Below are 13,921 nucleotides of genomic sequence, written 5' to 3' on the forward strand. Positions count from 1 at the left end.
GGTTCGTGCCGAGTTGGGTGCTGCAAAGACTCAGTTTCGATATCAAAACTTTTTCCATCCAATTTCATCTCAATTATTATAATTTTTACAGATTTTTATATAAAATATAATAAATAATTTAACTTTTTTTAATTTTAAAATAATAATAATATTAAAAAAATATTCTAATAATATTTTATTTAATTTTTCCTTCTCATTTCGCTGTCTAAAGCCCACCTAAATATACATTTGAGAAGAATGTACGTACAAAGAACGAAAATGACGTGCACGAATCATGTTCAAAAGTTATTTTTTATGATTTCAAAATTTATTTATTAATTTCTAAAAAGAAAAAATGTGATGAATGTATGTATCCTCTTTATAATTACGTGCGGTGATACTCTACCACCTAGTAACATCGCTTTTAGTACCTGTTCAGTTAAATTGATATTTTTATTTTTTAATTTTTTAATTTCTATTTTTTTTATCATTTTAAAATATTTTTAAAAAATATAAAAAAAATATTCATTTTTTAATTATTAAAAAAATTAAAATACATGAAATGTCAAAATAAAAGATAAATTAAATAAATAAAGTATCATTTTTCTTTAGAAAAACTCTTTAGAAGAATTGTATACAGAAGAATTGCTTTCTTTAATGGAAAACACTATTCTCACATAAGATTTCTATCTTCTATCGAAATTTTTTTTATTTTTTTTACTTAATAATTAAATAATTATTTTTAAATAAATATATGATTTTTTTTATTTAAAAAAAATGTTAAACACAATACTTTATACAACAATATTTTAAAATGAGAAATATTTTTATAAAATATTTTATAAAACTAACATTATTTTACAAAAATATCTTTATTTTATAATTTGTTATAAAAAAAATATTGTGTAAAGTATTATATATTTATCACTACTCTTTTAAAAAATATCTAAATAGGTTAAAGACTGGTAAAAGAAAAAGTAAAAAAACAATAAAAAAAAAAAAAAAGTGTTCGAGTGTTCGAGAGAATTTCGGTAATTTTATGTGGAAATCATGAAGTACACCTGTATACCAGATTTGGTTCCTGGGTAATCATGAAGTACACTTTTATATCCTTCTTCTTTTTTATTTTTCTTTTTTTTTTTTTTTCTTTTTTCTTTTTTTTTTACAAAAAAGGAAGTCTATTGTGTAAACAGTAATATTATTATTTGAATAATCTTATTAATAAGTCAACTATTTATTTTCACACTATATATTTATAATTTTTTTATACAGTGTGAAAATATTTTTAATAGGATGTAAGATTGCTTTTTAGAAGATGTGAAATATATAATAGTAAATAGTGACTTATAAGAAAAAAATTTTATTCCTATTTATATGAATATTTTTCAAAATCCTCCTCTTTCTACCCCATACATTTTATTTTTTAATTTTTTATTTTCAAAGAAAATAATTATTCTATTTAATATCCATATATATGAAAAAATAAAAATTTATATGTAATATATAATATAAGAATAATGAATAGATTTTTTTTTTTTGTTTTGTTTACAGCATAGTAGCAAAATTAAAGGATTATTTGTTTTGTTTTTAATACCATAGTCTGTATGTGTACAGCTGTAAGAAAATGCGATCTGCTTGACGGAGGTCACCATCATAGATTCATAGTGCAGTGGGTTTTTGTTTTGTTTTGTTTTTGTCGGCGGCATGAGGCCGTGCAAGCCACCTCGGGCTATTTAAGAGCATTTTTATTGATTAGTTCAAATTTATCTTTAAAATTTAATTAATATTATATTTTTTTATATTTATATATTTTATTTAAATTTAATTTCATATTAGATTAGTTATTTATTCTCTATATAATAATAAAATATTATTAATTTAATAATTTTTTATTTAATTTATTTGTTTCACATTTAAAATTCTTCCAATTTAATATTAATAATAATTATATTCTAATTAAATTGAATTAATATTTATTATATTTATTAAATATTAAATTAACATTAAATATTAATATTAATAATAATTATATTCTAATTAAATTAATATTAATATTTATCACATTTATTAAATATTAATATTAATATTTATTATATTATAATTAACTTATCATTATAATTAACTTAATAATTAATATTCTAATTAATATTAACTAATTTATTTATTTTTATCACATTTTATATTTAATAATAATAAATCGAACCAAATTTCTTAATTACAAAAAATATCTACATATTTTATGAGAGGAGTGAGAATTGAATATTTTAATATTTAACTAACCTACTGTTCACTTACAAATTTAGAGAATCACTGTAATAGAAGTCTAAAATTTTATAGAGATGTCCAATCCAATATGATGACTTTTTGACACATATTAACTAAAATTTAGCTATCATTAAATTTTAATCAAGTCAATAAAAATGCACTAAGGTAAGAATCCGGATACGTTGAATGGCAAAGAAAAGATTAGGCCGCTTTTTTCTTGCGTTGCGTGTTTGTAACAAACTCGTGAAATTAAGCTTACAAGGCCTCGTTTGTTTACATGAGTAAGAGAAAATAAAAATTAAAAATTAAATAAGATATTATTTTTATAAAATTTTTATTTTAAAATTTTAAAAGATTAAGTTATTTATTATATTTTATATAAAAATTATAATGATGATATGAGATCAAATAAAATAGTCTAATTTATAGTGTATTAGTGAGGCGATGATACGTGTTAAAAAGTCATAGGGTCCACAGATGAAGGCACCAAAGAGAGTAAATTTGTTATTTTGTTTTTTTTTTTCTTTTTTTCATACAGTTTTTGTATATCTTTAATTTTTTATAAAATAAAATCACAAAATTATTTAAAAACATTTCATTCATCACTGAGTAAAAACAAAAGAAAAAAAAAAAAAAGACAAATCAAAAATCCGTGGCTGCTTTCGGTGGCTTTGTGATTAAGCATTATCCAAAGTCAAAATATTACCGAAGATATGAATTTCTTTCAACAAGAAGCCGCAAAGGATGCCACCACTTGGGCTTTCCTAAATCGTACTTATCTTTTTCTAAAGTTGCCAACGAGATGTTAATGGTTAGTCAGAGCATTCTTATCTGGTATTCTTTAACTTCTTTTTTACTATAATTTGAAAAAAAATTTAAGAAATGATCTCAAAAACTCCCTTCATCGATTCTTATTTTGAGAAAAAAGTTTAAGAGATAAATAGTAATTTCTTAAATATAGAAAACTATTATTCACCTCTTAAATCACTTTTATCAATATTTTATTCTTTTTAATTAAATTAATTCTTTTTTCAATTATATACACTTTCTCTCATATTTATATTTGTTATAATTTTAAATAATAATTTTAAAAATAATTTAATAACTACGAAAATATAAAAAAATAATTTTAAAAATATTAAAAATAATTTAAATTCTCATTTAAAATATTCACTAGAGTAATAGTTTAAAATATAAGAAAAAATATTGAGTAATTAAATTTGTAAATGGAAGTTAAAGAAAAAATTAATAAAGAAAGAATAGAGAAATATTATTTTAATAAAATGAGAAACTGATAGGAAATGAGATATAGAATATTTTTTGAAGATGAGTAAAATTTAGATTAAGATTATAGAGAGTGTCCTTTTTAGCTAAATTTTAGAAAAAAATTTAGGACACTGGATGAGAATCATTTACTACGTAAGAAATGGTAAAGTGGCAACTAAATAATTATTTTGTATATAATTATACTGATTTTATAATATATAAAATAATATTTTTATTAAAAATATATTTTATTAAGTAATTGTTAAAAGTTGTTTTATAAGAATAATGAATCATCCTAGATACTTGATTAATTTTATTTTATATAAACATCATATTTATTTATTTATTTATTTTAATAAAATGCACGGTATACTATCTAGCATCTGCTTTAAAAATAAAAATAAAAATCTAGCATCTTTTCATAATAATATCTTTATCATTTGTAGATTTTAAATATAATAATTATTCTCATCACTTACTATTTATTATCACACACTTCAATCCTATAAAAAAAAAGCTATCAAGTGTAATGTGTGGGGTGAATAGTAATTGATATATAGCAAAACCCTTTTAAATATGTACACCAAATGAATAAGGACACTTCTACGTCCACCGCTCCTAGTGGGAGTTGAGACCCACCGTTAGTTATTTTGATATATTTTTTTTAACTTTTTTTTTATATTTATTTTTTTAATACTTTTAAATATTTAAAAAAAATCACAAACTCATTAAAAAATATTTTCTTAATCACGTAATAAAAAAACATAAACAATTGCCAACAATAGCTCCGGTAGCGATGGGATTAGCATTATTCAACGATAAAGTCAACAAATGTTGAATGTTCGACTGAACGTTGTGCGGTGTACCTCCTGAAATCGTACACATTTTCAAAGGCAGAGTTATTCTACGGTGAAAAATTATACTCATTATTTGCGCATCACACATAATTTTTTAATTTTTTTCTCTTACTAAATATATAATTTATGAATGATGAATAAAAAAAATTCAATTAGTTTATGAAGAATAAAATTTAAAAAGTAAAATAAAAATACCTAAAAATAATAAAAACAAATATAGTATGTGGTGTGTGAGATGAGGAGTATCATAACTCTTCTGCAGGCATTCATAGCCTGATAATTCTCAAACTGCTTAAATTTATTTGTAAGAGAGTTGCTCCTAGCCGATCAGGTAAAAACCTAATTTTAACACCGGCCAATAAAATTTTACCACGTAGGACATGCAACAAATTTTCATCTACACTCAAATGTATTAGATTTCTTCCTTATTTTCTATCTCTTCCCCTCTTCTCTCTCTTTCTCTCCCACCCCGTTGCAACTTCCCCCCCCTCTCTAAAATACTCTCTCTTTATCTCAAATACACTCTCCTCGCTCCCCTTTACAGGCTGCCCAACACTCTATGAAAGCAGTAAAAGTTTGCTGCTTTGTTTTTTCTTTTTCTTCTTTTTTTTCTTTTTTTTTTTATAATTAGCTATAGCTTTTTTTTTTTCTAAGATCTAGATTTTCATTGTCATTTTGTTATTATGGATGTCTTTTAGGTTTGTTGATATCGTGTTTCGCAGCCCGAACAGTTTCACAAAGCCCAAGCTTCCAGGTACCTGCAATTAAGAACAAAATGAGACTCTCGTGACCTCCGAGATCACTCTGATGCCTAAGTAAGTGATTGTTCTTTAGAGAAGGAAAAATATAATGCAGAATAAGAGTTGCACAAATTGAATCGAGATCCTCCCATAAGAAGGTTCCCCCTATTCATACCTGAGTCGAGCCCCGCAGTCGAGGGAGATCGTGGCGTGTCAGATGTCAGGCCTGCTACCACTCATTCGTTGTCGCCTTAGTAGGGGCTAGTCTGCAGCCTAGCAAGAGATCACGTCGTGTCTACTATCCTACGTCTGTGCGGCCACCACTTCTCTGTCATGCCAGAAGATGTCAGATTGCAAGCGAGCCGTCCTTGGTTCGTGGGACGCTCTACTGTGTGCAGAATTTCCTGACATCGATCTGGGTTGGCTCGTGCCTGGGATTTGATACCCTGGGGTTGGGGGTATGATGATGCATTGCCCACCTAGCCCGGTAACTCGATTTGGCAGACCCCGATCCTCCCGAATCCTGAATGGACAGGCCAGGATAGACCGGTCCCGTGCTTACTCGACTTCCCGACCCTCTCGCCCCAAGTCTTCGGCCCCTACTCGGGCTCGAACTTCGCAGTTCAGTCTTCTTTGGCCTGGGCCCTTCAGGAATGGGCCTCAGCTTTCTTAGGCATGGACCCTACGGGAGCGGGCTTCCCTCACAGGGTTGGTTTGACATGTGCAGAAAGATGATGATAAATTTAATACAATTATTAATTCATAGGCAATGACTTATAGAGGAGAGTATATTTTAGAGAGAGAGAAGTTGCAATAGAGAGATGGAAAATAAAAAAGAGAAATAATATACATGTGAGTGTAGATGAGATTTGTTACATATCTTACTTGATGAAATGCTATTGGCCGGTGTTCAAATTGGATTTGCACCCGACGGAGGTTTTTCCTATTTGTAAATCATTGTAGAAAAAGTTTAAGATTTGTATCCTCCGCGAATCCGCACAAACTGAGAAAATATATATTTTTAATTATTATAAATTTATTATATAAGTATTACATAGCTTGTGAACAAAAAATAAAAAAATACCAACGTCTCCATTCCTATATAACCTGGCTCAACAATTAATGTACTACCAATCAAAAATTGAAATTAAAAAAATTGCAACTTTTTCTTTTGCTAAGGGATGCTATTATAGCTCAGAATAACTCGTAGAAGTTAAATTTAAACTAACATGTGTTCATCATCGAAAAAACAATTTAAATCTCATTTATTAAAGAGTAGTTCTATATGTACTTACAGTTTTATTTATAATTTTACTTATAAAACTTATTTTATTATTTTTATTTTTTTTTAAATTTAAATTTTAAATTTCATGATTTACAGCATATCAATAACTAACATATGAAAAATTAAATTTTTATAAATTTTTCTTAAATACATTTAACATTTTAATTTATTAAATGATTATGGCAACAAAAATAAAGCCACTTGAAGAACATAATCATTAAGATCAATCATCCCTTGAGAAAACATGTTGAACTTGAAGCAGGTGATCAACCAGGACTAAAATATTAAGGAAAATATTAGTTTGACATCATTTTAATACCTCATATATTTTAATTTTTTTTTATTTAATAGTTAAGAAAGTAACTATTAGTATATTAATATTTTTTTTATATTTTTTAAAATGTTTTAAAATGGTAAAAAAAATATATGAATAAAAAAATAGAAAAAAAAATGAGAAGAGAAATTTGTGCTAGACGTCACGCCTAGCAATCAATGTTGGCCGACAGCTTGGCACTACTCAAATATTAAACCTAACAGAGATGATCGCAACTGACACTATATCTAGATAAAGGAAAAATCTAAATGTAGTCTATTTTGGGGATGAATCCGCACACGAATCCACCTGGCCCATTAAATGAAACGGCTCGTTTTGCCACTTCAGCTGACCGAGCTTTGGGCGGATAAAAATGAAATGATAAAAGCCAGACCAACTATTCCTCTGACTTCTACAAGCTTCTTTTCAATAATGATAACGTCTTCTGCAATAGTGGCCTGAACCCATGGGCTTTGCGTTGACGAGCCAGAAGGTTCGCGTACAACAGTAGTAGAATCGCAATGCTTGATTCCTTCAGAAATTTTAGTTCTTCCGATAAATTTGCATTTTTGACAGCCGACTATGGGCCATTGCTAATATGATTCATGGTCTTTGTGGGGCTAACAGTATATGCAGTTATGTTCCTAGTATTGGCAGAAATTGCTCGTGCCTTCCAAGATATAAGATGATAAATCATACCGATTGGTCTCAAGGGTGTGAACCCAAATTGGTCTTAGCCAGAACGTGTTTGATTTTTTTGCAGCTATCCCATCTTTATTTTTTGCAGTTATGATTACAAATAAGGAAGAGGTGCAGGAGGGATTGTGTACAAAGGGGTGTTGGCAGACAATTGAGTTGGGATCTGGGGGAGGGGAGATGAAAATGGATCTGGGAAGCCGTGGGTCGTCTTCTTCTTCTTTTCGTGTTTTTCTTTTCATTTTTTTTAAAATAAAAACAGCTTTGACAGCACACCGTATTTTTATTTTTCTTCTTTTTTTTCTTTGACAGCAATAAGCCACTTCAACTTCGTACGCGGATTCGTCCGCCAAATCGTCTGTACCTAGACAGACTCCTAGATAAAAAATGCTAAAGTGTGTGGGGCTCCGGACGGGTGAGTTTTATTTTAATTTAGTAATTAAGAAAATATTTTTTAATAATGTTGTAAATATATTTTTTTAAATATTTAAAAGTGTTAAAAAAATATATAAAAAAGGAAAAAAAAAACAAAAATTACACCTAGAATAATTGTAAAAAAATTATTTTTTATTAGTGGAATCCATTTTTTTACAAAAGATTTATATCAGATTTGTCTATTTGAGGCTTGCACTTGATATTACTCAAACTCAGAGAAATTATTTATACAAACCTTAAATAGATAAATCACATACAAACCATTGTAAAATAGTTATTCTTTATCAGGACCCACTTTTTTATAAAATTCTTATACGAGACTTTTACCAAATATTACACAAATTCATAACAGTGACACATCAATTGGTTTGTACTTTCTTAATTCATTTTGATTTAACTGCTTAATAACAAATACTTTGGTAATTCTGCTTAAAGAACAGAATCTTTGAGATCATTCACACATGGATTTGATACTTCGCAGGATCTATTTCTGACACCAACGATTAGTTGTAATGAAAACTTGGAGACTACTGGTCAAGAAAGAGAACCTTCCAACTAAAATCAAGTAAAATTGCAATCACAGCCCATCAGTACAAAGTAGCACTTGGGGGAGTTTCAAGCTAACCTTTCTTTGACACACCATCTATTCCAACGAGCAATAAGGTGTTTAAGAAGACAGATCAATTAACTAATGCCACGGAGGTTAGTATAAACCAAACTAGTATAAATTCCATCGTAGAAGACTTGGCAGGGATATTGATAATGAAAAATTTTGCTTATCATTTCTACGTCACGCACCACATATAATTTTTTAATTTTTTTTTTTACTAAATGTGTGGTATATGGATTATGAGTAAAAAAGTTTAATTAGTTTAAAATGAATATAAAAAAAACATAAAAATAAGTGTAGTGGACAGTATGTGAGATGATGAGCAGATGTTCATTGATCATATTGCAAATACAAGTTTATACCTTTGAACTAAGTAATAGCACTCTCAAGGTGTGATTCACAAGACAACAGCTTAAGATTTGAATCATTGCATTGAGAACATAGCTTTGGGTGCACACCACGTATCCAAAGTCCAAACCACTGGAAGCGTCGTTTGGTTAATGAGTTGGAACACAAATCATCTCAAATATTTTGGTACGGTCAGACCATCTCGATATCCAAATATTCATTACACATAAATGCTCTCAGCTCAACGTGTCTCCTTTATTTCAGAGGAAAAGCTCACAACCGGTTAAGTGAAAACTCAAATTTAACACCAACCAATCAAATTTTACCACGTATGCAGCAAATCCCCATTTACACCCGTATGCACTAGATTTTCTACTTATTTTTTAATCTCTTCCCATTCTCCTATCTTTCTCCCTCCCCCCACTGCATCGCCTACAACCCCCCCTCTCTCTCCCTCTCTCTCTAAAATACGCTCTCCTTGCTCTCCTTTGCAGGCCGAGCAACCAAAAGTCACTTTTCTCAAAAGGTAACTCAATAATAGACAATCATATTACTCATAATTATTATATAGATTCAAATACCAACAATGCTTGAATACGACTTGAACACCATTAATGAAGGAACACAACACTGAGTAAACCAAATAGCTAGTCATGGAGATCAAAGTTGAGATGATCAATAGAGGCAATAAAGCCTTCCTCTCCAACTCATCAACACCTTAGATGCTTCGATCTTTGCCTTTTGGATCAGCTCCAACCCCAAGTTTATATACCATTGGTGCTATTCTACTAATATATCCCATTAGCAAAAGACATCATTGTTTGAAAATCTGAGTCATTTCTACCCATTTTTTGGAAGCTCAAGTCAATTGTCGTCTCTCAAACATTCTTCAACAACCCAAACAAAAAATGTTGGTACCACTTTCTTCCGAAAGAGATTGAGATTACGTTTGGTTTCTTGACCAAATTCAGCTCAACTAGATTTAGACATTTTCTAAAATTTAAACACTCAATTCTCAAATCATTAAACTCATCTCAACTCAAAATCTCTTTACACGTAAGACTCACAATTTTTTTTTAACTCAATACCTCTTAAATATGATTCACAACCTTTTTCAACTTTCCATAAATACATATAAACTCATTTTAACATCCAAACACATCTAAATTTATCTTAGATAGATCTCATAGAACTCACTCTACTATCTTAACTCATCATTATTTATAAAGAACTCAACTCAACTTAATATTCAAACGCAACATAAATCTCTGCAAGTACATAGCATTTGGTTCTAGTTCAAGTTAACTTCTTTGCATGTGGAGGACCCATCATTCGAGTGTGCATTTCATCTATAGAGAAATCTCTGCAAGCAAGCACAAACGACGAGGTGGGAGGAGAGAGAAAGAGAAAGAAAAGGAGGAAGAGATACCTCAGACCGAAACAAACCCCTCCGTTAATCCAATCCTCGGTACTTTGACACACCAACAGTTCAGTAGTACTGTATTAGGTCGGCAAGATCAAATACCGTCCTATAAATGATGAGATCTCTTCAAAAAGTTGAAATCCAGTAACTCATTTTTAAATTCAAATACACTAATTTTTAAAATAAAATTATCTCATATTAATTCATCTCAACTTAATAATTTTATTATTATTTATAAATTATTTCCATTAATCTAATCTTAACTTACTATTATTCACCAAATAGTTATGTTAAAATTATCAGATGAAATTCCTCAAGTGCATCCGATTCCTCCAGACAAGCATTTCACAAAAGATTCTAGAGTGCAGTAAAAGAATATTTTTCTATTTTATAGTTGTTACGATTAACTGTAAACACATTCTTTTATTCCTTATTTTATTTCCTTTTTTTGTTGTCTACTAATGTGAGGGGTAAAAGTAATGAAATCTAAAGACAAGGCTCAATCCACCAGGCCGTTACTAGAGGACAAAAGGGGAGGTTCAAATGGCAAGTGAAGGGTGTCAGGGGGCATAGGGCCATGATATCATGGAGTAGGGGCCATGGGTCAAGGAGTGTAGTGAGAGCATGAGGCTGCTAGCGGTCAGGAGCATGGGTTGTCAGGGAGGGTCAAACATGAAGACTCGGCCTTATCATTGCAGGGGCGCACGCGGGAACGGAAAATAAAAAAAAATAGGAGGGTCTGGACAATTGCCGATGATTGGCTTTTTCTTTTTCTTCAGTTCTCTTATCTTCGACTTCTCCTTCAAATTCAGAACAGAAAGCTCCACTAATAGATTTTTCTCCGATAAATAATGAAAGATCATGAAAAATTGTAAACAACAATATTATAATAGATTTCTTTTTTCCAAATACCGGATATAGAAATTATGCTAAATTACGTAAATATTTGTATTTATCTTTATTTTCTCTACACTTATCTGTAATGGATGAACGCATTATCACCGTACAGCCACACCAAAATACTGTTAAGGGCTCCAAACAATACCGCTCGAGGTCAAGTCATCCCAGTGGGTTGGGAATGCTTTTTTATCCCCTTCCGACCTATTGTGCAATTTTTACAGCATCAACAAGTAACAGAGCATTTGTACGTTTCAAGATATATAGAATCGTCTAATTCCTCTCTGCCATTTTGTTCCGTTATTTCATTCTTCCTCCTACCTCTGCATCACTTCCATTAAGCTGCTCTTGTGAGTTGTGTGTAGAATATCCAGCACTGTGTTCATGATTACATTGATTATATCCCAAACCAACCTTACAGCAGCAATGGGATTTTAAACACAATGGGGTTTTAAAGTGTACTTGTCCGGAGAATGCTGTTGAAACACCAGTCATGGGGCCTGAGGGACCTTGACCTCACCCTAAGCAGCCACCTCACTGATCCAAAAATTGTCTAAAACAGTATTGATCAGGTGCCAGAGTTCCTATCTTGGGAAGAACTTCGAGACGCCTAATCATCTTTCACAGTAGACTTCGCTCTCTCCTATAAGGCTCTAACTACACCAATGACTCAAGAAAGATTACCAACTAAATATATTACAGGATCGAAAATATTCATTGTGAACTGCATAGCTCATTGAGAATCAAAAGATTTTTACAGGTACTTCACAAGTAGTCCACATCACACATTTAAAAAATGAAGCCATTTGAGCAACATTACCTCTTTAACCGAACCGCTCGATCCTCTATCCCACGGGCACTTTACCCCTCTCATTCCTCTGCTCCAGAATATACTCACGAACTCGTTCGGCTTTCTGTCCCATACCCTCAATCATTTCCTCAGTCTCATGAATTATCTGCTTTGGTAAATGGACCTCCAAATAATTGAACCAGTCCTCAAGCGTCATCCTCTCCAAATCCAGCCCTTCCTCTTTGACACCAGAACCAGACCCTCTTTCTACCTCATCATTAAATCCAGTCGCAGTGCCTTTACCATTATTTATTATATCATTTTCTTCCAAATTCGTCTCCTCCACATTCTCCAAAGCATCAACTCCGGTCGTAGCACCTTTATCAACATCTGTTCTAATATTTTCTCCCAAATGCGCCGGCTCCTCCACATTCTCATTGTTCTCTGCAGCATCAACTCGAGCGCAATCCAATGACTCTTGGCATAGATTCTTCCTTCTTCTCGCCCCGGCTCGTGTCTTTCTACCCTTAACCTCCACTTCTCCACACTCTACACCCGAGTTCTCCGGAATCTTCTCGAGAATCGGTTCCAAGACCGCAGATTCTTTTGCACTCAGAGTACGCCGAGTTCTTGTTTGCCGTGCCGGTTTCTCTTCCACGGGTCTCACATTCTCCGATTCCGGCTCACGAAGTTTCTCTGCAGCGTCTTCACTCTCCAAAACCCTAGCTTTCCTCGGCCGACCCTTCCTTCGGTTCCCAGTTTCCAACTCCTCACCTTTCTCATCACACTTAGCTTCGCTCACCTTAGAAGCTTTACCTCTCCGGGACCGATTCTCTGCTACCGGTTCCACCGTATATTTTTCGGCGGCTTGGCGCCTGGGGTTCCGTCTGAGTTGGCTTGCATCGTGGCCGTCGATCTTAACTAAGAAGGAGGTGCATTCACCGATCTTGATGGAGTCGGCGTCGCGGAGGTCATAGGGGGTGTATGGGAGGACCTTGGTGGCGTTGAGGAGGGTACCGTTGGAAGAGTCGAGGTCGCGGAGGATCCATTTACCCGAGCCCGAAGCGGAAGACTCGATGGAGAGGTGCTTGGAGGAGATGCCGAGGTCCTTGATGGGGACGTTGTTGCCGCGGACGAGGCGGCCGATTCGGATGGTAGATCCGAGTGGGAATTCAAGGGTTTCGCCCTCGCGTGGGCCTTGGACCATTACAAGCTTCAGAGGTTGGGGCTCCATTGTTTAAAAGAGGAATATAAGAGAGGGATAGAGAACAGTCGAGTGAATGAGAGAGTACGAGTCGGTGAATTTCAAATGTTGCGATGTGGAGCTTCAACATTCACCAAAAATTTGAAATCTTGGTGGGCGGTCTTTGTTTTTAGATCCCATTTGAATTCATCTCGTCATTTTATTATAATTTCTTTTAAATTTTTATATAAAATATAATAAATAATTTAATTTTTTTAAAATTTTAAAAATAATAATATTAAAAAATAATATTATAATTGTTAACATCTTGTTTCGCACGCCTTTGAATCAAGTTCTGGCAATTCAAATCTTCAAAATTTGGGCCTGCAAAAGATAGGAATGAAAACAATTAGGATATGGTAGCCTTGAAGCCGAGGAGTCTCCGTTGTAAAAATTAATAAATTCTCTTGAAAGTTTGTAAATAAGCATGAGAGTCTAGGGATCAGAAAATGTTTTCTCATACCTGAAACTTGCTATTTATACCATAAGTATGGGGGAACAGATCATGCCTGCCCTTGTGGGGTCCGTGTCCTTCGTACTATTCCTTTTGTTAGGGTCCTTTAATGTAGCATGACTCTGCGACGACGTCATTAATGTGGCGTGTAGTTTGGGTAATAGTGCCATTAATGCAGCGTGATTTTTTAATTTCCCTCACCCCACTAGCGTCGTTGTTGGTCCGTTGATGCCTCTCCTGTTAGAGGATCGAGGGTTCCATGTACATTACATCCACTACACGGACAAATACTTAAGGGCTAGACACTATTCAAGAGGTCT

The 13,921-nt window shown here is 32.1% G+C and overlaps 1 protein-coding gene across 1 annotated transcript; it reads right to left on the bottom strand.

The window, feature by feature from the left end:
• Positions 1-11,105: 11,105 nt before the first annotated feature.
• Positions 11,106-13,229, bottom strand: LOC121252146 (FHA domain-containing protein At4g14490-like). The gene has a single exon (XM_041151630.1). The coding sequence runs from the start codon at positions 13,136-13,138 to the stop codon at positions 11,960-11,962; it is 1,179 nt and encodes a 392-aa protein (XP_041007564.1). The 5' UTR covers positions 13,139-13,229; the 3' UTR covers positions 11,106-11,959.
• Positions 13,230-13,921: the final 692 nt, after the last annotated feature.

This window comes from Juglans microcarpa x Juglans regia, chromosome 1D (assembly GCF_004785595.1).
Source record: "Juglans microcarpa x Juglans regia isolate MS1-56 chromosome 1D, Jm3101_v1.0, whole genome shotgun sequence".
Lineage (NCBI taxonomy): Eukaryota > Viridiplantae > Streptophyta > Magnoliopsida > Fagales > Juglandaceae > Juglans > Juglans microcarpa x Juglans regia.

What these genes read in the sequence shown, in the direction of transcription:
- LOC121252146 (XM_041151630.1), bottom strand. Translation starts at nt 13,138, where the DNA reads ATGGAGCCCCAACCTCTGAAGCTTGTAATGGTCCAAGGCCCACGCGAG.